The following is a 27,315-nucleotide window of genomic DNA, read 5'->3' as shown; positions in this document are numbered from 1 at the left end:
GATGTCTCCAGGGATTGAGTAATGGAAAGTAATTTGTTGGGTAAACTATCTATTTAAGCCCTACATACTTTGTTGTATGATGATGGAGAGCAAAAATAGCAAAACAAAATAATAATAATGTAGGAACTAGGAAGCCCAAAAATGTACATTGACATTGGTTGAAAGTGAGACATGATGCCGGAAATGGGGAGGGGGGACAGGAAGATAAGAGAAAGTGACATGGACATAAAAAGATCAGAACAGAGTAGGAAATGATGAAGGGGGAGGTATACTGCACTTGTGTCACTGTGTAAAAAGTAACTGTGTTCAGGTCAAGTCAGGTCACAAGTCACAAATGTCAGGTGTCAAGTAACGTATTTTAACAATTTCAGGTACTCTTTTTTTTCCCTTCCACAACAATAAATACACAAGAGATTGACTGCAGTTTGGTTCGGCAAGAGAGAAATGCCTAAGGCACTTTCTCCTATGAAGTCACTTGAGCAGGTGCTGCGGCTGTAACAGTTGGCTGTGTGCCCGGTGATAAGCATGGTCAGGTGCCCTTTCTGCCCGAGGGTTAATAAGGCAGCTGACCAGTCTGCACAAATGTGATTAACTGGTATCGTAAGTGGCATCAGTGCTGAAGGTAGCAAAACACAGAGTGAAAAACCTGCTACAATGGTTCCAAGATATGGCTGCATAGTCTTCCAACAAAAGTGAGCCGTGTTCTGAGCAAACTCTCTCCCCACACTGTCCACAGTGGGACTGTGGTTTATACTCTAAACTTTATCTTCTTGTTCACTGGGGCAGTATCTCAGTGACATTAAAGTTACTCTATTTAATATAAAAGTGTTCCTTAAATGCTATTGTCATCTTTGTGGGAGTTTGCATGTTCTCCCGCATATTTGCGCAGGGTTTCCTCCCACACCAACCAACATACAGTACATGCTAAATACGTATGTATTCCTCCCAGTGTTACTAATGTACTGGCATTGTTATAATTGTGTGAGTGTGTGTGTGTGTGTGTGTGTGTGTGTGTGTGTGTGTGTGTGTGTGTGTGTGACAATGAAATGTATAGAGTAACAAATATGTGTATTAACTCATTCTGTGCCAGCGCCCTCTAGGGGCCAAGGAATGCCAGGGTATCTCTCATAGGCGAGCACTTTAGCTTCCAGGACCTCACCTTCCAGGACCTCACGTGCTCACGTTCATGCACGTCATGGAAATGTCCCGGATGATAATGCTAACAGAATGGCTATTCCCATTTTGTCATCTAAAAGATCATTTTTGGGCGATTTCGCCGTAAATAAACCTCGCGCCGCTTCCCTAAAGACACAATCCAGAGATATAAGCCTTCAAAGATGTGGTCTTTCATTGGATTAGGCGGAGATTGGCGATTTCGTTCGCAAATTACGGCCGGCCGGGAGGTTGCTAGCTTTCGGCTAGTAGCTAGAAAAATCAGGCCAGGCTTCAGAAGGCCTCTTATCATTTTATTCATTTAATTAAAAAAAGCCGGACTACTTCGGGATCGGCACACTCGTGTACTCATCGGAAGCGGCGCCGAACATCGGGTGAACATTGGGGAGCTCAAAAATGTATTTTAAACCATTTTTAATGGAATATATTGTCAGACAGAGTAGAATGGCTAACTGGCTAGCGGCTAGCGAGCCAGGACCACCCACGACTCTACAAGCAGCTCGGGGTAAGTGAATTAATAAAAAAAAAATTGTATTGGATTGAAATAAAGCCGAACTAGTTCGGGATCGGCACAGAATGAGTTAAGTATTCAGTGGTCAACCAGCCAGTGCACATGCTACTTCAACTCGACAGCTGTCAATCTAACAGCTGAGCTGTCTCCCCCAAGATGACTTCTTAGTCTGTCAGCAAATACTTATTTCTGTAACTGTTTCTACATTGCTTTATGTTTAGTACATGTCCTTATAAGACCATGTTTAGAATAGCATCTCTGTTAGAACGAGAGTATAAGAACTGCATGACAATGAGGCAGAGGGAGGCGGGTGCCCGGGGGAGTGTGTCGCTGTTACTACATCTCATCTTTTCCACACCCGACTCTAACCCTCACCCTAACCTTAACCTCTGTGGAGTGAGTCGCTAACCCTCCGGTCGAAATGATGGGCGTTCGCAAAAGCGAGATTTCCCCGGTGCCCGGACGGGCTGGAGGCCAGGAGGCCTGCTCCTCTGATGATCTGTGATGCTGATACTCTGTCCAACTTTTTGCCTTTTTCAATAAATCTTTGTCAATCCTTCATCCACGTGGAACATTATTTTTCCTGCTATCACAAGAGATAGAGAGGTTGGGAGGTAAAGACAGGGAGAGCGGTTTAAGGTGGAGGGTCATGACGAAGCGGCAGGTGTAGGAGTAAAGGGAGGATCAGGTGAAGAGGAGTAATGGGTTGGAAAGAGTGGAGGGTGGAGCGGAAGTAACATGAAAAATATGTAGGGCTGGTTCTGACAAGTTATAAAATGGAGAGAGAGAGAGAGAGAGAGAGAGAGAGAGAGAGAGAGAGAGGGTTGGATACTGTAGAAGAAAGAATACAGGGAAAGAGGATACGGAGGGAGGGTAAGAGAAGGAAGGGAGGGCAGAGGGTTGGTTGTTAAAGAATAAAGACGGTTGAGAAGAAAGGTTTAGGACATAAAGGTCAGAGTGTGGGGGAATGCAGCGAGCAGGATGACAGAGGGAGAGGAATGCATGATGTGGGGGGGTGTAGAGGGACGGAGAATCCTCCGGACGGCTGGTTCGGAGGAGGAGGAGGAGGAGGAGGGAGGACGGAGATAAGAATGAACATGAAAGCAGGAGGAGCGAGAGAGAAGGACCGCGCAAAGGGAGAGGAATGAAACGTGTACAGGAAAGAGGAGCGGGCAGATAAGGACGGTACAAAGGGAATGACAGAGTGAGGGGGGAAACGAAACAAAAAGAGGTGAAGATGATTCACAGAGAGAGAGAGAGAGAAATGTCAGAATGTGTATCCGCAGGGACACCCAGAGGTGAAGAGGACTGGAGGAGAGGAGACAAAAGCCTGAGGAGAGGGGACGGGAGAATAAAGGGAATATGAATCACACGCGCCTACGTGTGCCGAACTTGCTCATCCCAAATGTATAAATTATCATTCCTCTGCACTTCCTCCTTTCCGACTTGTCTTGATGATAGATCCATTACAATTAATGCAGCCGGCGCCACAGGGAGCTCCGTTACTAGCCACCGCACTACACTGAAAGAGTGTGGTTGGTTTAACTAAAATAATAATATAAAAGATCCCCCTTTTTTTTTACACTCTCCGGCCTCTAGGCCTCTAGTTTGAAGGGCGGTATAACGATAACGTTTATCGGCAGCACAAGTCATGGTTTTAGATGCTTAGAAACACAGCAGCGGAACCGGTACAGCTTGAACTACGCACTAAAGGGGTAGGCGTAATGAAAAAGGATGACCTACCACACAAAAACTGGCTTTTACTGCATTTTATTTCACCATTTTATTATGGGCTGGTGCTCCCCATCCACTCTACTGTACGTGATTCGACAAAAGGTAGATGCCCGGTATCTCTGCTTTTTTTTATGGGCGGTGAGAATATGTTTTATCCCTGGGATGGGTTTTGTTTTGTTTTTAAAGGCCTGTAGGCTAGTATATTCGGCAATGCATTCCTTTTGATTACTGAATTAAATACACACATTTCCTTTTGCGAAATGTAGACTGTCTGATATGTTTGATACGTAAAAATAAACACACCCAGATTTAGTCCCTATTTTGGGCAAATGTTTTGGCAAAAAAAAAAAAAAAGATTTCATTCATAAATCACGGTTTGTTCAAATCAATCCACACTTTCAAATGTGTATAGGTTACACATACAAGTAACACAGGTTTCAAGTTACTGTGATAGATTAGCTATCTCAAAGCACACTTCAAGTCTCTTCAAATACATTTTCATACAGTATTATAGTTAATGGAATCCAATGGCAGCCTGGAAAATCAAACAAACCATAGTCTGCTTTGTCAGTAATGTCGAATATACCATGAGTCATATTCAATGGATGTACTATATACTGTATATGACAGACCAAATTATATCCTTTAACCACTTACTGTAAACCCTATATACTGTACCTTTTTTCCCTCTACACCAAATGTATTTGCTCTTTGCCGAAAATAGCTGATCTACAAGCTCACAGATCGGCTATCTTCAGCGAAGGTCCACCTATTTTCGCAGGATGTTTGCCTGCGTCCAGATGTAATTGACAATTCTTTCATGCTGTGTCTCGTCCCCCTCATTTATTCGGTGTGTGTGTGTGTGTGTGTGTGTGTGTGTGTGTGTGTGTGCGTGCGTGCGTGCGTGCGTGCGTGCGTGCGTGCGTGCGTGCGTGCGTGCGTGCGTGTTAATGTGTCATATGAGATCATTTGTCAGTGTTAGAAGTAAGCAGCCTTGGGAACCAACGGTCCCCGAGCCGTGTGGCCCACAGGTCAGGAGCCTATCTCCATGTTTCGGTAGCATGTACGAGTATGTCACAGGGAGTTACCCCCAGTCCAGCCCCTGATGCCGAGTGCCAAGCCGGGAGGCGCTGGGTACCATCTGTATTACCATTTAGATTGAGCCCCCGACCTCCCACTCTCAAGGCGGACACTCTGAACACAGGGCCACTGAGCTGGTTAATTAGTCAAAAATCATTTATCCATTTGTAACAATTTTTTCTTATTTTTTTACTAAATTTATCCCACAATTTGTAATCCTTTTTTCACCCAGTGCCAATTGCCTAAGCTGTAATCCTGGGCGCTGCTCTCCCTCTGCCAACGTGGGGAGGGCTCTGAACTAGGGATGTCAACGATTAATTGATTTTCGATTAATCGATCGATTAATCAATAATCGATTTTAATATTTCATAATCGAAAAATATATTTCTTTTTCTGTTTTTTTTTTATGCTATTTTATGGCTTAGTTAGTTAGTTTCAACCAAAATATAGGCTAATAATAGTATTAATGATAATAGTAAATGGCCACACCAGCACCAACTGTAAACTATAGTGATTAGGCCTACTGTGTAGAGTGGAGGAGCACAGCAGAGTGGCAGCTGCCATTGATTCAAGAAAAGGGGAAAACAGCGCCCTCTGTATTGTAAGCATCAGAGAATCTGTTCTTGAGAGATTATAGGTGAACAGTACACTGACACACAAAAAAAAAGATGAAGAGTTAGGCTACCAATTACCTGAAGATCCATGTTTTACATAATGTAAATGTGCATTGCAATCCAGTAAAAAAAGAAAAACGAAAAACAAACAATAATTAATAATCGATTAATAATCGATTATTGTTATAGAAAATAGAATAATCGATTTTGATAAAGGTCCATTTTTGACATCCCTACTCTGAACTGAGCTCAGGCTTCCTTCAGTTCATGAGGAGCGAGCACGCCGGTTCTTATCACCTGACAGGCATGAGTCTTCAACAGGGTGTCTGGGACCCCCAGGGGGTCCTCAGAGTAACTACAGGGGGTCAGTTAAATCTTTGTGCGATGGGGAACACAAGCCAAAAATAGCAGATCGGCAATTTTCTGAGAGTTGGTATAGAGGAGAAAAGTAGAGTCAATGGTCAAACTGACTTAGTTAACCGTCCTAAAATATACAAATATTATCAAACATATTAATAGTAAAGATAATGTACGTATGTCAAACAAGTCTATGAAGCTATCTATGAAATCTATGAAAAAACACAATTTTATACAACATGTAGTGGCTGCTTCATCTTTCTCTCTCAACTAGTAGACCCCTGATGTGGCGTGTGCTTTCTATGGCTGCGCGCTTCACGGTGCCAAAGTGAGTGACGGCCCAGGAGAGAGTGAGAGCTGTAAGAAAAGACCAGCATATCGTCACTATCGGGCAGATACCTCGTATCTCAGAGTTTCAGATTTGTAATATTTTGTGTAAAGTAAAGCCCTGCTTCATCATACAAGACGTCGCACAAAACTAGTGAAAACAGCCGATCTACCAGCACACAACGCCTCGCAATCCGAGGCGTTGTGTGCTTGTAGATCGGCTGTTTTCACTAGTTTCAATCATTTTTTAAATGGTAAATACAAAACAAACGGTTTTGGACATACAGGGTTTCCACCCGACAACAACGATAATGTCCATTGGCCTCTCGCCTCTTCCTTTACTTCATCTTCAGTTTGTAACAGCAGCAAAGTTGTTCTGCATCTTCCAGCAGGAGCCAACAGGCCCAAGGTGAACCCTTCAGCTCTATACCCTACCCTGCCTTGAATCTTAATTACCCACCTGCTTTACCAGCAGCATTTGTACTCACCATTCACATCCCTTTTAAGCCAAGGTCACAAAGGAGTGACACAAACGAAGGAGGAGGGAGAAAAAAAGCGCACCATTAACTGTAATTCTCTTATTGTCATATCGCAGGGCAGATGTTTCGTTTTATGAAGCCAATGAAATTTGTATTTACTCCGCTGAAGGGAAAACGACCCGCAATGTGTAGCGTGGTTAATGGTGCTGTACTATGGTTTACAGTTAATGGTCATTCGTAAATGGGTGGTCCCTGCTTTCTGGACCCGGGCCATCTCTGCGGTCACTCTCAGCCTCCCGCTCTGCAGCGGCATCTACGTCAGATAACGGTGACCGGCCACTTTATCGCTGTGGCCTGTATACAAAGTGTAACTGACCACGTGGGCGATCGATGAGGAGAGATGGGACAAGAGATCTATAAAGAGTTAGCTGAACAAACAAGTGGGCAACACCCAATAGGGGCCAAGGGTCTTATCTCTGATACTTAAAAGACAAAAGCAGGAAGACACACACCATTATTGCGGAGGTGCCGACCGACCACGGTGAGGAAAAATGTTTTTTTTGGAACTTTGTTTATCAAAGTGCGACTCGGGAACACCAGCGATCCAAATGGACCCTTTTGGGGTCCATTTGGTTCTAGCATGCACTGTTCCGTGCCGTTCCTGCCCATGCATGCGTGGTAAATATATTGTCCGGACGGCGTCCAGTCACGTCCGGCCTCGAAAGCACTACTGGACCGCAGTAGTACGGATACTCCTGGTCAAAATGTACTCCACTGGCCTGGGCCACAGCGTAGTGGTCCAGGCACCTAGGCTGGTAATCCTGCCCCTGCAGCGTTGCAGTCCTCATCCTGACCACCTTTGCTGTCACCCCCCTCTCTCCCTGTTACCTGTCAGCCTACTGTACACCTATTAATAAAGGTAGAAAAAGCCCCCCCCCCCCCAAAAAAAAAGAATCGTAAAAAAAAAAGTAAAAAACAGTAATAAAGTACTTGCTTTTAAATGTACTTAAGTATTCAAGAGTAGGCCCACATGCTTTTACTAATACTTGTCTTAGAGTACAAGTAAAAGTAAGAGTACTTTTTTACATCAATGAATTACTGTAATTGTCTGAATTTACTGAATTTATATGACCGTCTAACTCTTTTTACTGCATGCCACTACTTTATACAAAGCTTGTAGAAACACCCATAAAAACATAGAAATGAAACCAGATTATTAAAATAATTGTACTCCGACACACCCATACAAGATGTAACAATACAGACAGACACCATGAACTAGTATGATCACTAGATTAAAATAATGTATATTTATTTTATATTTTTCTTCTACTACTACTCAAGTAATTTATATTTTTCTTCTACTACTACTCAAGTAAGAGTAATAAGTATCAAAACAATGCAATACTCAAGTAAAGTACAGATCCTGTATCTGTACTTAAATACAGTACTCAAGTAAAAAAAAAATTAAACCACTGCACTGCCTGCCACTGGTTCAATGTACATCGCGACGCAATGGGCAATGCTCCATATGAGGACAGAATTTTGTGAGTCGCTCATGTCGCGAGCAGTGTGGATGAGCTGTTATAGGACAACCAGGCCCATTTACGCAAGGGTGCAAATATTAGCAATGCACTGTTGAGCTGCTCGAACATGTAACTAAGTATTCATTTTACTCAAAGAGTGTACAAACGGGACAAAATGGACCACACTTGGAGTTAAATTAACACTATGGATTTTACTGGGGCTACCACACTAAAAAGCAATACAATTCTGTGCAATGACAAATTACTAATTTGTCTATATACATTTAGGAGACCGTGCAAGCTGAGACGAATTAAGACATTCCACTGAGGGGAAACACAACATTTCCCAACATTTTGCCACACTGCAAAAGACATCAAGTAAATGAGAAAATCCGACCAGGTCACACATGGACAGTTCATCAGCCTGTTGGTGGTGTATTTGCTCAACACGTCTTCCATAGCTACGGTCTGTGAGAAGATTAGTGTGAGATGAAGACACAGATGTTTCCACCACACAGTAGCGCCCGCTTCTCTGACTATGACAAATGTGCCTTTAGTGTGTTTTTGTGTCCCTGGTTTGTTTTCACACTCCCTTGATCTTTTCTGCTTTCTGTCTCTCTCTCTCACATTATCTATTCACCCCCCCATTCTCTGTCTTCTTGTCCTCCTGTCCGTCTCTATATCTCTGTGTCTCTCTCTGTCTCTGTCTCTGTCTCTGTCTCTCTTAGAACAAGATTAGAACATTACTTTCCTCAAAGGAAATGTAATACTATTTTCTTAGAGTACGGCAAAGAAGTTAAGAGAGTGAGAAAGAGAAGGGAAAGCTATAACCTTGCAGGAGCTAACCTGGTATTAAAAGCCAGGGCCTCCAGATGGGAAAGTGTACACTCGGTTGTTGTTTTAACTGTCTCAGGGCGGCAAATTAATATATACTATTATGTAGATATCTCTGTATCGTGAACGCACAACAACCTAATCTCGAGTCAAGATTCCATGGCCGAGATCGATGGTCTGTTGGGCAGTCATAAAAGAGATTGGGAAAAGGAGTGCATGCACATCCCAATCTTTCCAGGTGCTTGACAATTGATTAAAAAAAAAAAAAAAAAAAAAAAAAAGATGTTCTCGTTATAGGACATGGTCTTCTCCCTTTTTGGACAATGTATGGACAATATGTCATTTATTAGTAGGGATTCAGAGTGTAATATGTATTCTGGCTTAAATCTGACTGGTCTCATGACTGTGTATCTTACTGTTTATGTATTTTAATTTGCATGTGATCATGTCTATTATTAGTGTGATTGACACACCTCTCACACATGGTGACACATGTAATTGAGAACTTCCCTCTGTAGACTTTTTTCTTAAAACCATTTGTCCGATTCCGGACAAGCGGTTGAAAATGGATGGATGGATGGATGAAGACATTTATCATGCTATGGCCTAGAAAGCATTAAATTATATTCAATTCAACATTCAATTCAATTCAACATTCAATTCAATTCAACATTCAATTCAATTCAATTCAATTTAACTCAACTCAACTCAATTTAATTCAATTCAAAGAATCAGTCTATAGTCACATCCTGCACAGATTTATCATAGGAGTCCATTGAACACCTGGAACCTTTGCGAGTGCTGCCAATGTGAGAGTTTGGGAATGTTTTTATTTGATTGTTGTTAATGTTGTGTAATGTATGCCAACTGTGCTAGCTCCAGTGGTTTATTATTTGTCCTTCATGGTGTATTCATAGGTTGCAGAACCATTTCTCCAGCTTGACCTGCACGGATTTGAAGTTGCCTATTAGTCCATGGACCATACGAGATGTCTGTATATGAAAGGTGGCAAAGGTTACTTATCATTTTTGAGAAGCTCTATATCTGTAGATTATATGTCGGTATGATAACCCTTCCTGAGTCACAGCTGCAGTAAATTGGTGCTATCAGTTGGTAAAGTTGGGGTCCCATTAACTTTACAATAAAGGACAACATTTCAACAACTTAATCTATGAGGGGTCAAACTATGTTTTTATTCATGATTCTGAATTTGCATTTTTTCCCTGTATAGTAAAGTTAATGGAACCCCAACTTTAGCAGCTGATAACACCAGATTAGCTGTGACTCAAGAAGGTTATCATACCAACATTATCTACAGACATAGAGCTTCTCAACCTTTCGTACTGTATACCAACATCTCGTATGACCCATGCACTATATGTTTTGTTGCCAGGCAGAATTTAGGTAAAGACTCTGAAGCTCCACCTGGTAAACCACAGATGTTGACACTTACTTTCTGTCATTTGTGGGTACTGTACTGGGATCGTCCACATATCCCGAGAGAAGCACATAGATAGCCTACACCAGGGTTCCCCAATTAGTTTTCCCCAAGGGCCGAATTATGTCTAGGGTACCAAGCCGAGGGCCACAAAATTGCAGGGGGCAACGGCGGCGTTCCCGCTACTCCAGTGACAGTTCAGATATCGTCGTTGTCGGGTGAAAATCCTGTATGTCCAAAACCGTTCGTTTTTTGCATTTATCATTTTAAAAATGATTTAAACTAGTGAAAACAGCAGATCTACAAGCACACAGGCGAGGCGTTGTGTGCTTGTAGATCGGCTTGTAGATCGGCTGCTTGTAGATCGGCTGTTCTCGCACTTTTGTACGACCGCCTTGTTTGATGAAGCAGAGCTTTACTTTGCGAAAGAACGTACATATTTTGAGATGCGGGTTTTCCACCTGACAACGACAATATACTAGTTTCGTTGCTGCTCTTATACCACCATTATTACTGGGGTTGGTGGGGGCCAGACAGTAGGCCGCCTATTGGGGAACCCTGGCCTACACACTACCACATGGAGTGGCTTCCACTGTTAGATCCCTGTTGGCGTTTCCCACAGGGATCCCGTGTTTTGGGGAGTTGGTCAAAGACTCCGATCTCCTGCATGGTGCGTTTGACAAAATCCACGTCCCAGTCCAGCTGACACACCTGCTGTTCCAAAAACCTCATGAGGAATTCGAGAGGAAAGTAACTTCCAGTGTAAAGCTTTCCTAATGGCACCAGTTTTAAACGGAGGGCCCTCATTCTGTCCGCTGGACTCATGTCTACACTGTCAGCCAGCTCTCTCTCTATGATCTCCTGCCACAGTGAGTGTACTAGAATTGGGTCTGAGTGTCCAGCACAATGAATGATGGCCAGTTTGCACTCTGACAACTTAAAACGGTCAGCAAACTCTTCATAGAGCTTGGTGATGTCCATAAGTTCTGAGTCCAACAGGGAAATGTCTTTCAGATCTTGAGGATACTGCCTGCGCAACGTGTCCTGGATCTGTACTTGGATACGCACCACCTCCATCTTTTCTTCAAGCTCATGAAGGAACTCTCCATCAGCCCCCTGGGCCTCATCCCAGCCACGAGAGGAGCTCTTAGCAGACAAAATAGCTCTAGAAAGGTACTCCAAACGCTGCTTCAGGGGGATCTTAGTGCTGTACATGTCAGCAAGGCGTGCCAATACACGGGCTGCCTTGCCAAAGCTGAGGTTCTTCTCATAGTAACGCCACAAGATCTGCATGTTGCGCACCTTGTTCTGGTCCTGCTTGATAATATGCTTCAGGTGTTCCTCCAGATAAGGACAATTTATCTGGAACAGCTTATCGGTAAAGTCAGCCTGGATCAGCCAGTTATGGAGAGCCACGTGAAATAGCTCATCCCGAGATCTCTGGGCCAGGCCCAGCATCTGTTCAAAATGGGAAGTAGCAGTCTCATTACTTGGCACGTTAGGGTGAGATGTCAGAACTGGTCCAGGCTGCTCGTGGACATTGAGAGACAGAGAGGAATCCTTGCTCTGTTTCAACAGGTCCTCCATGGTATCTGTGATGCATTTATAACATGACGATCTTTCCTCGGACGCCAGCTGTCCGGGTCTGTCATCCTCTGGCTCCTCGCTCTTATAGAAGTGGAGTGCCAGACATTGGGGATCCCTCCTCTCTGCGGCAGTGAGGCACAATTCCAGGATTCCCTCATAGAAATGGACCAGCCTGTACTGAAAACAGACGTGGGGCAGGTCAAGGCGGTGGCTGATTTGCTGGTACAGCCGCAGTGATTTTCTCAGGGTTCTCTCCTTATCGGTCTTGTTCTGGATCTGCTGAGAGCACTGCAGAAACTCGTCAGCCTTAGAGCGGACACCGTCATCACTGCTGTACAGTAAAGGACAGATTTCCCTGAGGCGATTACTAATCGCATCGACTGGGGTATCGTTTTTGATGTAAAACTGTATCAGTGCTGTGGTGAGAGCTCCTGCAAGTTCTTTACCTCGAATCACCACATCCCTAAAACACATTCCCTTCATCTTCTCCTGGAACTCCTTGGGGAGCTCTGAGATAACGAGGCTGAACTGATGTTCACAGAGAAGCTTCCAAAGGGCCAGTGTCTGATAAGAACGATGAACCAGCTGCTGGATACCCTGCAGGTACATTTCCTCCAAGACCTGTAATTCCAAGTGAAATTTCCTCTGGCATTCCTGCAGTACTTGCTGTGTACAGCAGGAATGCTGTGAACCATCTCCATGGGAGCGCATGAAATCCAACAGCCTCTGCTGAAGATTGGCTGGAAAGCTGACACTGGCAGCTCCCAAAGATAAGGGGCTGAACAGAAAATTGTTATCAATGAATTCCTGAAGACCCTTTAAGTTCAGGAGGACTGCCTCCAGATAACGAGTGCCAACAGTGGTCTCCAGAATAGTAGTAGTCTGATTCTGTTTTTTAACTGTCTTCTCGACAGCAAGGCTCCCATCCCAGATACTCCCCAGAATACGGGTGAAGTAGATGCTGATGCCATTATGTTTTCCTGAGAAGACCACCTCGGGGCAAACTGGCACCTGGGCAATAGAGGTAGCACGGGAATGCATGGGGGTCGCAGGGGCAATAGGTACAGCATGAGAATGTATGGGTGTCGCAGATGATGTGGTGCCTAAGGGGAATCTCAACTGTGCTTCTCCTCCATATCTGAAAAAGGCTCTGGTGGCCCACACCGAAACCTCTGTGTCACAAGCAGCATTAGAACAAGCCAGGATCAAAGCTGTGGCACATGCCTGTTCCTTCGTGGCCAGCTTGAAGAATTGTTCAATTTCTTCACTTTCTCCTCCAGCAGCTGTGGCACATGCCTGTTCCTTCGTGGCCAGCTTGAAGAATTGTTCAATTTCTTCACTTTCTCCTCCAGCACTGTTAACCAGTAGGTGGCGCAGTTGGTCAACTGGAAGTAGCTTATGGAAGATGACACTACCCTTAGTAGACAGAAGGACAAATTTCTGTCGAGAGATAGTGTGTTGTTCGACCACCACAGGCGGGTCAGTAATGGGGACCAGGTTTTTGTTCAGAGGAGTAGAGACCTTGCTGGGCCTCTCCTGATTAATAGCACAAAGTGCCCAGGAATGGCCATCTACATTGGAGATCGTCTGAGTCTCCATCAAAGGTTTCCTGAATGGGAAAGAGTTGTGGTTGACGCACCACAGGATGTCGCTATCCTCTGTCTCAGATGCAGCCATTAATATAACTCCTTTGCTATGTAGAGCCTTGTGGACCTTTGCAGGTTTCGGCAGAGTTGAAAAGGCAGAAAACCCTGGTGGAAGACGGACATGAACCAAGCGAAGACAGCTGGGTCTTGCAGCAACACGCATGTTATATTTGGTGGTGCTGAAGTAGAGACGCACACCTGCATGAGTAATAGCAAGCAGGTGACAGCCTAAAGACTCATATCTGTCAATCACAGAGATCTGGACAATAGGGGTGAAGACAGAACGATCAACTGTACAGGCTGTACTTGCTGTATGCACAATTTCCTCCTTTGACATTTCACCTCTCACCCAACTGACGCCCATGCCATCAGCACCCAGGTCATGTACCCGTAGGACACCCTTCTCTGAGCGGGTGTAGAGAGTTTTGCGGGAGTTGTCAATGGCAATCTGTACAATGGGGTCGACTGATAACAAGGGCTGGAGCATGGAGGGAACAAGAACGGATGAAAGCCCATGCCACACATGCATGTAACACGTGATCTTTTTGCAGAACCGTTGGCTGAACCAGCCCGCCTCAGCCTGGTAAGTCAACTCATACAGGCAGCCATCTTTGCCTGCCATGAAGATGCGTCCGTGGTCTGTGGACGCAATGGCCAGGATGTAGGTATTGTCTGTTGGGATGGAGTAGCGTGGGTCATGTAGCAGTTGCATTTCACCAGACATGCTGTCATTCAACCTTGTATGGCCATTAGGGAAACTGAGTCCAAGGATAACCACATCCACTGGAGTGGCTAGCACTAGCAGATAGCGGATGCTAGGCTGGAAAATTCCTGGTTTTGGTTTCACGAGACCCACCGACAGGATGGTTTCGACGAGACCATCAAAATATGCCACGTCACCACCATTTTCATAGTCCCACATGAAGATTTCATTGTCAACGGTGAGCCACGCTCGACTTATCTCAGGAAAGAGTCCCATCGTGCAGTTACACTGCATATGGTGGAGCTTCTTCACCAGTTCGGGGGGTAAGGGCACTCTGCGGCCTTCACTAATCTCCGGGAGGTTTGGCAGTCCCGGTCCCTGAAGGGGATAGGCCATGTCTGACAGTCCAGAGAGTGATGGCAGTTTGCGATCCGACACGACCGACAGCAGCTGTGACAGGTCAGGGAAGTGGCGGTCCTCTTGCAGGTGCCGGTCAACAAGCCGAACATTGTCCTCCAGCGTCCCGGTGGGTGCGACGGCGGGGCCGCTGGGTCTACCGCTGGACGCCATTGATGAAAATGGAACGATCACTGCGGTCTCCATTGAAAATATGTTGCATACTCCCAACTGTTGTGGCTGTAGAGCCCATACATGGAGATCCCTAATGTCATCAACATGACGTTATCTATAAATGCGCAGAATCTTTGTCGGCGTCCCTTTCATGTCCATATGGAGATCCATTATGTCGTCAACGCAACGTCATAGCACTGATGTCCTAGACTGGCCTTCAAGTACTATTACAATGGGTACTGCCCAAATGCAATGGATACAACGGTTATAGAATAACCAAGGGGCGTTGTTCCCAATGGGCATTGCCTTCGTTTTCAAAAACTTTCAAAAATAGAGAGTAGCCGATGTACACGCTTACAACGCATCACATCACTGTATACGCACGCACGCACACACACACACACACACACACACACACACACACACACACACACACACACACACACACACACACACACACACACACACACACACACACACACACACACACACACACACACACACACACACACACACACACACACACACACACACACACACACACACACGCGCACGCACGCACACGTTTTTTTGCCCCTGCACTTCTGGTAGATATTTTTAGATTAGACAGGAAGTCAGCTGACTTTTCATCAACAGAGCTACATCTTTCAGGTAAACGATGCATTACTTTATTTATGAACATCCACACCAAATTCTTATAGGTAACATTAGCAGAAATGGCAACAGTATAATTGAACTGACATTTACTGTGTTGCGCTAGCTAAATAACATGACAAGTAGCTGTGTGCCCTTCCTGTCCAATCTTTTGTAATTGATATCAAGTTCCTAGGTATGCATTTTGTGAACGAGGCCTCACAAATCACAATGCAGTGTTTAGTGGTGAAGTATGAGTGTATGGTGTGGTCTATCATGTCTCCTTTTGCTAAATGGAAATACTACTTAAGTATAAAAGTGTGGCATGAGCTTTATTCTTTTAAAGAAAGATATATGCATAAATGATCAACCACGATACCACAAACCTTCACACACAAGTTTCACTTTGGCTTTACACTTTTCAGGCCAGGGTAAAAATGGTAAAGAGCAACAAAAAAGAACGAATAACAAGAAATCAATAAAGAAACTCAGTAAAAGGCACCGGCAAACTGAACGTCTTCAGCTTTGATATAAAAGAACTGAGAAATGAAGTGGAGCTGCAGTTTTCTGGGAGTTTGTTCCAGATACCGTACAGTACAATACTGTACAGCAGGGTTTCCCAAACTTTTTTGTCTCAGGGCACCCCATAAATATCACTCCCAGCACCTTATATTCATAGCATATCGTAGTTGTCGGGTGGAAAACTTGTCTGTCCAAAACTGTATGTTTGTCTGTATTTATCATCTATAAAATGTACTAAACGATGCGAGGCGCTGTGTGCTTGTAGATCAGCTGTTTTCACTAGTTTTGTGCGACAGTCTTGTATGATAAAGCAGGGCTTTGCTTTACCAAAAGACGTACACATTTGAAACTTTGAGATACAAGGTTTCTGCCCGACAATGACGATATTTTTCGGTATCTGCTTCAAGATACCATATCTTGAACCAGGTCTTGGAGTTACAGGTCATGTGGCACAAGATCAGAAATGTATTTTGGCCATAAACTCTCAATGCTTTATATGCCAACAGTAGTATTTTGAGCAGTTCTTTTGCAGACAGGGAGCCAGTGCAAATACAGAACTCTTAGAATTAGTGGCTACTCAAGCAGCAATGTTCTGAATCAACTGGAGCTGTCTGAATCAGAACTGCGTAATTAGGGGCCTTAAGGTCATCAGTGAAATCTTAAAATCAGACAGACAACCGGTGCAGGGCAGTTAAAATAGGACTACCGTATAGTTTTTCTCTCTGAATTCTGACGGTCTAAAAGTGTTCTTTTTTTCCTCCTTTTTTCCAGTAACCACTTGAACCATAGTGTCCATATTCAGAGAACTTTAGCCAAAAAGCTTGTGGATCGGCTATTTTCGGCAAAGAGCTTTGGTGTAGAGGGGGGAAAAGAGCGGACTAAGTACAGAGTGAAAGGTCATCTTTATTAATTAACACATCGGCTGCCCAAAAGGTGGCGCCAGAGCCCCAGCTAAGTGCCCAAAGCCACTTCCATAGAAGAATACAAGGCCCTGTTGCGTCAATGCATGCGTCATGACGTCACTTGGTCACATGAGCGCAGACAGGATGTTATTGTGTAACTTACTGTATGGGCCAGTGTTGATCATAGCTGTTCATTGCCGATCAAAATTTGGACATTTTGCCGCACGCGGCCACAGTTTTAGCCATAAAACAAATATCAGAGATAAAGGGCGTTAAAGATGGGGAAATGCATTGGAGTATACGGAGAAAAGCGGCCGCGCAATGCTCTCAGCGTCGACTCGAAGCGACTAGCGGCTAATGGGCTACATCCAGGCGCAGCCCCAACGTAACGGTGAGGTTTAAAGTTAATCTATCTATAAATGCGACAAATCTCTGTCTGTTTGTTTGTTTGTAATCCGCGTATCTCGAGAACCGTTCGTCCCACCGGCTTCAGATTCGGCACGCGCGTTCCCCGCCGCCGCGCGGAGTGCAGTGCCGGGCCTCGACCCGACCCGACTCGCGGTTTTCCGAAACCGGCGCGAAACGTTCGGAATCTCCTTATGCGGAGCTGATTGTTGACATCAGGCTGTTCCGGAGGAAGCGCTGACTCATTGTGACATCACTTCATAAAAGGCTCTGACATCACGTACGCCACATGAGTCAACAAAAAATCTCTGTGAATGTGTATGTATGTATGTAATCCGAGTATCTCTAAACCATTCTTCCCACGTTCTCCATATATGGGCATAAAATGAATGCCCGTATGCGGAACTGATGTCTGACATCAGAGTTTTCCGCAACCAGTACTGTGTGTGCAGAGATCTCCATATATGGGCATAAGGGGTATGGGCATAAAATGAATCCCCGAATGCGGAGCTGATGTCTGACATCAGAGTTTTCCGCAACCGGTACTGTGTGTGCAGAGATCTCCATATATGGGCATAAGGGGACAATGGCAAACAGATGGTCAAAACGGGTCCTATGACAACAGGTATATTGGGGTTTGCATTAAAGGGTGGGGACAAAGGCTAACAGAAGGCAAACAGATGGTCCAAACGGGTCCTATGACAACAGGTATATTGGGGTTTGCATTAAAGGGTGGGGACAAAGGCTAACAGATGGTCAAAACGGGTCCTATGACAACAGGTATATTGGGGTTTGCATTAAAGGGTGGGGCAGGCATAAAATGGACGCAAATAGACAGATATCTCCATATATGGGCATATGGGCATAAAATGGACCCAGAACTATATCTGCAGTGATCTCCATATATGGACATAAAATGGACGCCGACAGACAGACAGATACAGATATCTCCATATATGGGGAACTGATGTCTGACATCAGAGTTTTCCGCAACCAGTACTGTGTGTGCAGAGATCTCCATATATGGGCATAAGGGGTATGGGCATAAAATGAATCCCCGAATGCGGAGCTGATGTCTGACATCAGAGTTTTCCGCAACCGGTACTGTGTGTGCAGAGATCTCCATATATGGGCATAAGGGGACAATGGCAAACAGATGGTCAAAACGGGTCCTATGACAACAGGTATATTGGGGTTTGCATTAAAGGGTGGGGACAAAGGCTAACAGAAGGCAAACAGATGGTCCAAACGGGTCCTATGACAACAGGTATATTGGGGTTTGCATTAAAGGGTGGGGACAAAGGCTAACAGATGGTCAAAACGGGTCCTATGACAACAGGTATATTGGGGTTTGCATTAAAGGGTGGGGCAGGCATAAAATGGACGCAAATAGACAGATATCTCCATATATGGGCATATGGGCATAAAATGGACCCAGAACTATATCTGCAGTGATCTCCATATATGGACATAAAATGGACGCCGGCAGACAGACAGATACAGATATCTCCATATATGGGCATAAATGGACACAGGAAAAAAGATGGTCAAAACGGGTCCTATGACAACAGGTATAATGGGGTTTGCATTAAAGGGCGGGGCATTCATTCTCTATTTACATCGTTCCCGAGTTGGCCAGGTCGCCGACTAGACGCTGGGCCGCCCGAAGGGCGGCCCAGCTTCTAGTACTGTAAATACAGTAAACACGTCAACGCGTCGTGGGCCTCCAGCGACATCATAGAGATTGGCGTGTAGACACCTCGTGGGCATCCCATGAGTTAAGTAGTGACGGTTAAATATCTGAAAACACAAATTGACATGAATCCAAAATACGCTGATGATTGTGCTGTCAAACAATGAAACGATATGGAATCAGATGGGGGTCCCTGCTTCATCTCTTTCTCAACTAAGGGGTCCTTGGCTTGAAAACTTTGAAAACCCCTGGTTTACTTGGTAATTTAATAAGGCATGTTAAGTTGTCAACCAGCAATGCAGTAGTCAAGACACGAAGAAATAAAATAGCCTCGCCTAGCTAAATACGTCTCACTTTCTCTACATGCGTCACCACCACCTAGCCACATGGCATGCACACTACAGTGTTTCATTCACTCATGTGTCTCAATGTAGACGCAGAATAAAAAGTGAAAGCTTTCAACAACGTTAACTAAACGTGGCCTTACACATACTCCTTACAGGGACTGTAGGAAGCCATATACAGCAGCGGTTCCCAAACCTTTTAGCTCAAAACTCAAAAGATAAATTAGACGTTTGTCCGGGACCCAATTAGAGAAAATAACAGATCTACAAGCTCACAAAGCCTTGCTTCATACTGTGTTGCAAATACAACTTCCTTTATTTTGTATTTTATTTATGAAATACTTTTGAAAATTGTTGTTAATTGATAATTGTTTTTGTTTACGTTTTCAAATCTTTTGAAATGATGTGTACTGTATATATTTTTTAAATGTGGTCAACGAAAAAATATAGATATAAGAATTATCCGCGACCCAAAGCGGGTTCCCCACTCACTGTTAAGCTTAGGGGACTGCTTTCCAGGGACTGTAGAAAGCCATACAGTAACGTTTACAGTATGACAACAGACATTTGCAACATCATCATTGGCGTAGTCCACAACAGAATTGATTTGTTATCCACGGTCGGTTGCCTGGGGCAAGCTGCTCCGCCCTGCCTTCTGATCTAATCACATTACCAGGCTGTAATGCTCCTCAATCACATAGAAAAATGAGAGGACATCATTGATAACAATAACCATAAAAGATGAGAGATAGGGCCATGGAGTTCCTTCTAGGCGCCCCATTCAATTAGGAGGCCCAACACCAACACTACTGTACTGCACATCTGTGCCTGCATGTCTCCCATTCAGGGGTGGGCAGTAGCTAAGTACATTTACTTGAATACTGTACTTTTCTAAGAATCTGTAGTTTACTGTACTTCAGGGTTCTTCAACAGAGTTACTACAGGGGGTCCTCCAAATCTTTGTGTGGTAGAAACTTTTTTTTCCTACTTTTTTCCAGTAACCACTTGAACCATAGTGTCCATATTCAGAGAACGTTAGACAAAAATAGCAGATCGGCTATTTATATACCGGCAAAGAGCTTTGGTGTAGAGGGGGGAAAAGAGCGGACTATGTACAGAGTGAAAGGTCATGTTTATTAAGTACTGACGGTTCAAGTTATATCTGAAAACACAAATTGCCATGAATCCAAAATACACTGATGATTGTGCTGTCAAACAATGAAACGATATGGAATCAGGTTGTGGGGGTCCCTGCTTCATCACTCTCTCAACTAAGGGGTCCTTGGCCTGAAAACATTGAAGACCCCTGGTTTACTTGAATATTTGTATTACACTTTTTTTGAAAATGTCTGGAAAATCTTTTCATTTTGGGGGGAAGTGTCTAAATGTTGATACAGCAATGCATTGATATTAAAAACGAAATGTACTTTGTACTTCTGAAATGTGGACAGAGCAATATTTGACCGCAGTTAGTTTTGTCGCAGTTACTCTTATCTCCGGAACTGGCCCTACTCTTATCTCCGGAACCGTTGCCTCTATCGATGCCAAACTTTTACACACTCCTTGGATGGCAACTCACAATCTCCAGCCCTGATTTCTCTCATGGCCCTCTTCTTGTGCCACCATGAGGCCGATTTTTGCAAAACACATTTTTGGACACTGCTCCAACAGATTTTGGCCTAAAATCACACAAAGCGCTACACAATATCTCTAAAGTCATGTCATCAACATGGATCTGTCCCATTTCCCATATTCCCTCCTGATTGGCTACAATTGCCTTCTAAAGTTTGTGTATGCGACCTGACGGTCGCTTCTCTCCCGATTAGGGAGTCTTACTGGTTGTAAGTACTTTGTCCACCACTGCACATTGATTGCACACACATGCCAGAAGTGCAATTGATTGCTAATCAACTTCATCAAGGGGGGTAATGGCGCTTACCTGCTGTAGCAGCCTGGAGAATTATACTTAATTTAAATATAAATTAGGTTTTATTTATCTCTCCCGACAGTCAACCTGTCGCCATGTGCGTGTGTGTGTGTGTGTGTGTGTGTGTGTGTGTGTGTGTGTGTGTGTGTGTGTGTGTGTGTGTGTGTGTGTGTGTGCGCGCGCGTGCGCGCGCGTCTCCTTCTAGAATGCTGTGACCTTTAAGTTATCAGATTATTTCTCGAACCACCCAGCTAGTCTGCTGCTTTTCGGTGTGGTTGTTGTGTTAGAGATATCCTTATGAATCTCTTTTTTGTTTTCAGTTTTATTTTATTGCATTTAAAATGTACATGCTTTACATGGGTTTCATGGCCCTTTGGTTCTAGGAATGAATTCAAGGCCATACAGTGTCATTTAAATGCATTCCGCCAACGCCATTTTCAACCTATCTTCATATGATTCACACTAATGCTCATGATAATTTGCTGCCATTTTTGTTAACTCGGTTTGTGTCTCAGTGTAGGGCAGTGGGCAGTTCAGAAACCTGCCTACCAGTGATGGATAATCCAAGCTATTAGAAACGTCAGGCTTTCTATTCCTGGAAACTTAGCATGTTATAATGGGAGCCATTGTTCGTGCATTAATAATTATAAAATATATACAATATATACATGTTTCTAATCTGTCCATAGCTCTCCTATGAGACACAGACCAAGTAGAAATAAATTGTACCACCATATCACCATGCAGATGCGACTTGGAATGTGTTCTAAGAGCAGCATTCAATTTCATTGCATCGCCTATTAGCATGACAATTAACTAGGACCAATTATATGAAGATAGGTTGAAAATGGGGGAAGTCGTCCTTTCCTTCACAGTTCTCGAGAAGCATTCTTCCTATCGACTTAACAATTGTCGGGTGTATTTGCTGAGTTTTAAGTGCAGTGTGAAGTCCATGATGAGCTTCCACAATTAGGAGCTTTATGCCGAATTGCAGGCCACACCTCATGGCTGTGAGCTTCTGCTAATGATGCAAAATATTACTTCAAAATCTTTTGACTTTTGGACATACGTGGTTCTCTTCTGACAAGATCTACTGCAGTGGTTCTCAAACATTTTTGGCTCAGGGCACCCCTGAAATATCCATGGGACCCCTGAATTACATGATTGTTACTTTACAACATCTTACATTTATGTAAAAATGTGTAAATCTTTCCCCTAAGATACAGTATGTCACCATTTTTGATGAAGAGACTTTGTGTACTGTAAGCTGAAAAAGGTCAGTTTTACTAAGTATATGTGGTTAAACTGAAGTGATTGATTCATTCCAGATATTATCAATTTTATTTGCTATTTCCCCCAGGCTATTATTTTAAATATACAGAAAATTGTTAATCGCAATTATTTGAGCGACAATATAATCGTCAAGCCAAATGTCACAGTCGTGACAGCTCTAATTGGTCTACATACTTGACCTTTGGTCTTTACAGGACATGATATGGAGGAAACACATAATAATACGGTTGGTTATTGGAACACGCTGGCTGCACGGATCCTTGCTAAAGGACACCCTTTTAACATCAAGGTCCATTATTCATTCGTCATTTGAGCCACGGACCACCGTTTGATGGGATTTAGCCTCTCAGACCCAAAACGTAGAATATTTTGTTGTCGTAGGATAAGATTTTGTGCACAATTTCATGCATGTACCATAGGAAAGATAACAGGCAAACGTTGATCAAAATAACAATTCTTCTACAATCTCTAATTGTGTAAACTTCTTGTAAATTGAGTAATGCAGGTGTTTAACAATAATTTAACGCTTGAGAGCGTAAAATTTCGTTACCAACTCTCCATCATTTAGCTAGGGACCACCTGGAACCACCCAAAGGACCACTGGTGGTCCCCCGGTAAGTAAGTAAGTAAGTAAGTAAGTACTTGCCGAGCCATGAGGCCCATATGACTCTGCCGAGCCATGAGGCTCATAGGGCAGGAGCCTATCTCCTGTTTCTGTAGCGTGAGGAAGCTTGGTGTACAAGTACACCCCCTGGACATGATGCTAGTATGTCGCAGGGACTTACCCCCAATCCAACCCTTGATGCTGAGTGCCAAGCAGGGAGGCACTGGGTCCCATTTTTTAGGGTCTTTGGTATGACCCGACCGGGGTTTGAACCCCGATCTCCCAGTCTAGGGCAGACACTCAAAACACTAGGCCACTGAGCTGGTCCCCCGGACCACTGGTTTAAAGGTATAAAGAAGCTACAAATGGACACCGAGCTCTCTCTCTCTCTCTCTCCCTCTCTCCGCTTGTTCAGGCTGTGCTATCATGGCCGTGTTATTCTAAGGGATGATTAATATTGAAGTGGAGGAGCTGTTGACACAGTAGGAGGTTGGAGAAAAGGCAGCGCCATTCTAACAGAGGTCTCCGGGCTCCTGGGGCGCCGCTGCGGTGCTCTCGCCGCAGTGAATTATCACAGCCCTCCATGCTGCCAAGTACCAGAGCCCTCCAGCTATGTCCCTCTCTCTCTCTCTCTCTCTCTCTCCCCTCCTCTCTTTCTGTCTCTCTCTCTCAAATAACCTATTGGCTCTCTTATATCGTCGTTGTCGGGTGGAAACCTTGTGTGCCCGAAACCGTTACCGTTTTGTATTTATCATTTTAAAACGGATTTAAAATGGTGAAAACAGCTGATCTACAAGCACACAGCGCCTCATGTTCGACAGCCTTGCATGATGAAGTGTGGCTTAACTTTACAAAAAAACATGCAAATTTGAAACTTGGAGATACAAGGTTTCTGCCCGACAGTGACGATAAACATAATCACTTACTTTCATTCTTAGTGAAAGAAAAAAAAAGAAGAAAGAAAGATAGATACACACATGCACACACAAACAGGCAGTCCACATGCATACATAACTTCACAGTTCTCTAAGTTTGGAAACTTTTCCTTGAATCTTTTTTTTTTTTTTTTTTTTTTTACTCTAATCAACACCATCGTTATCTTCTCCTGCTTTACCTGATTTATCTGTGCCTCTGTCCCTGTCTGCCTGGGGAGAGCTCGATGCTCTTATTTATCTGTTTCCAAGCTTCCTTGTAATACCTTCAAATGGAGCCAGCAAACGATTGCCAATTACGGCACGAGCTCAGGCTCTATGACAAATTTGGATGCACAGGTGAGTGGTGCGATTGCCAACACTGTGGAAAAACAAACAGGAAAAATATACACATGCAAAATGTGAGCAGTGTGCTTGCACGCGCACACACACACACACACACACACACACACACACACACACACACACACACACACACACACACACACACACACACACACACACACACACACACACACACACACACACACACACACACACACAATATATATTTACATCACTTGTGGGGACATTACATAGAATTCCATTCATTTGTATGCAAGTCCTGTGGCCTTACCCTAACGTCTATCCCTAAACCTAACCCCTGTGGGGACCTACTATTTTGTCCCCCACACTGTCAGAGGTCCCCTGCAGGTGACTGTGTGAACATGCGTTTAGTCCCCATAAGTATAGCTAGACAAACGCACACACACACTTTTTTTCTACTCAGTCTGGGTCTCATAGGAGAGCTGTTGACGGGTCAATTCCATCCACCAGTGACATCATCAATGGGGAATCCAAGCTAATAGAAACTGCAGGCTTTCTATTCCTGAAAAGTTGAAATGTTAAAGTGGAAGCCATTGTTCTCGCGATAGTAAAAGTCTAAATATCTTTAAAAAAATATTGTTTAAAAAAAATCTGTCAAACAATGATGTCACTGGTGGATGGATTTGACCTGCCCACAGCTCTCCTATGAGACCCAGACTGAGTAGGAAACGAATGTGCTATTTTATCTTGAACATTAGTGAGGACCTATTATATGAGGTTGAAAAGTGGTGAAGTCCTCCTTTAAACATCCCAGACACATACAGTCGCATTCGCATCGATTTACAGTCTAGTGCCTAGAGTTCGTCAAGGTCTATTGATAAGTAGACTACACAGCTCCAAGATACAGTAGAACTCATGAAGCCAGGCAAGAAATAACTAATGATGTGTCCTCCTGCATACAATGCAGACATTCTGAATCAGCACTATACTGTACAATCTCTATCAATCACAAACATGATTACTGTATCATCATATTCACCATTACAATCAGTCACCATCGCACTCGCCCTGACACCCTCACAATCACAGCTATCATCACAATCAATCATCAGCATCACAATCTCAATAATAATGACAACTAGTAAGGACACCTCAGGGCGACAAGCGACCTCGCCCTAAAGGGCGAGGTTGCGAGGTTTAAACATTGGCATAAAAACAACATTAGACCTATTAATGCTCCCTATTCCGGAGCAAACTTTTTGGTGAAAACAGCAGAGCTGACAATGGGAAAAAGAAGGGGGGCGAGTATAGACCCCTGGTGGACCCCAGGGTTTAAGTGGTTAAATATGCGTAGGGTAAAAGAACAAATCATTCTCTCCGCCAACAAAAACTAAGTGATCTTGAGCAAGGCATAATAAACGTACCCCTGATTGCTCCAGTGGAGCTGCCCATAGTTGCCAAGATCAAGCTGCTCTGAGCCGTGGGTGGTTGTAACTGATTGAGCTCAAAGCATTTTGCTCACATAAAACAGCTTATGTAAATACTGTAGCTAGGTGAATAAATATTGAAAAATATAAACATGACACTACTGATTAAAAAGGGTCCATGTTATGAAGCAACATAATGAAGTCGGCAAAAAGCCCAGGTTCTACAGGACATGCAAACAACATTATCCTTTAAATCAACCGACTATACCAAGACCACTGACATGTTAGCTCAAAGCAACGTATTTGACTTATGCCCTTTTAGATAGAATAGTTATATGTTAGGCTTTGCTGAGTGCTGACATTCCGTTTAATGGATAATAATAAGACTAATAGCTGGCTTTATTTCTTTTTTGCCAGGCGGAATGTTTAGGAAAGGATTGGGATTTCAACCCTCAGACACATGGTATAGGGCCACTGTAGCTCACTGATGACTGGACCTCTAGGATGCTGCAAGATACCTATTCCCTCCTGAGAGGGAAATTCAGTATTTTCAGCCCAACCCAACTGATTCGCTGCCCACAAGGAGTATGTGAGCAATTAGGGGTTAAGAGTCTTGCTCAGGGACACACATCGACATTGCTACCCTGGCTGAAATGGAACCTGGGTCAACCAGGGGCTCTGGTTTCCTAGGCGGGCTCCCTACGCCCCTAATGTAATCTTTTTTGTTCGCCAAAAGAGGGTTTCCAGATGGATCCGCAATTTCACATGACTTGTAAATGATTATTTAATATATTGTAATGTCAGATGGGGTAGGTCCGAAACATTGGTCTCTCTGTGTCATCATAATAAAATAAGTTTACATCGGCAGCTACGCGTGTGCGGCTATACTCTTCTTTTAATTATAGTGTTTGTTCCGTTGGCTGGACCTGTGTGCTGTGCATTTATTTGTGCGTGGTCACAAGGTCTCTTTAGCGTGACCGTGTGTGTAGCTATATGCGTCTATGCGTGTGGGTCTGCAATGCAAGACAGGGACATTCTTTGCCCAGATCAGTCTTTTATGCACGTAGCTCAGCCTTGGAGGCAGAAAGACGCATTTGAGGCCGGCCAATCAAGATACCACGGAACTGTTTCCCCGCCAGCCAATCATTCGTGGTTCATCGGTCAGACGTGATTTAGCAGTTGCTGCTGCTTGCCAAAAATGTTCATGCTGGAGCTGCCTCCAAAGCTGAGTGTTTCTGCCTCACAGTGGTGTAAAGTAACTAAGTACATTTACTTTAAAGGGATATTTCACTTTCAAAAAAACTTTTGGTAATTTTATCGTCTAATCAGGCTTTTATGAACACCCTGAACAGTTTTTAATGAGCTTGATTGAATATTTAGATATTTGATGTAAATGTTACCCAGGCCCTCCAGGCCCAGGGCCTCTCCCCACACACACCCATTGTAACTTCAAACTTCATTTTAACCACTAGAAGCTCGGGCGGCCCAGCGTCTAGTCGACGACCTGGCCAACTCGGAACAATGTAAATAGGGAATGAATGCCCCGCCCTTTAATGCAAACCCCATTATACCTGTTTTCATAGGACCCGTTTTGACCATCTGTCTGCCTGTGTCCATTTATACCCATATATGGAGATATCTGTATCTGTCTGTCTGTCTGTCGGCGTCCATTTTATGTCCATATATGGAGATCACTGCAGTTATAGTTCTGGGTCCATTTTATGCCCATATATGGAGATATCTGTCTA

The 27,315-nt window shown here is 43.9% G+C and overlaps 2 protein-coding genes across 2 annotated transcripts in view; both read right to left on the bottom strand.

Annotated features, from left to right (window-relative positions):
* Positions 1–27,315, bottom strand: part of whrna (whirlin a) — a gene marked incomplete at both ends in the record, with an annotated part of 264,691 nt that overhangs the window by 45,843 nt on the left and 191,533 nt on the right. The window lies entirely within an intron of this gene.
* On the bottom strand, positions 10,644–14,579 carry LOC308299071 (nuclear pore complex protein Nup155-like; the record flags this gene model as incomplete). Its single annotated transcript, XM_080742796.1, has 1 exon — positions 10,644–14,579. One exon carries the CDS (start codon positions 14,577–14,579, stop codon positions 10,644–10,646), a length of 3,936 nt encoding a protein of 1,311 aa, XP_080598922.1.

Source organism: Nannobrachium achirus (assembly GCF_963921795.1).
Source record: "Nannobrachium achirus genome assembly, chromosome: 15".
NCBI lineage: Eukaryota > Metazoa > Chordata > Actinopteri > Myctophiformes > Myctophidae > Nannobrachium > Nannobrachium achirus.
This window is presented reverse-complemented; position numbering and strand designations above follow the sequence as displayed.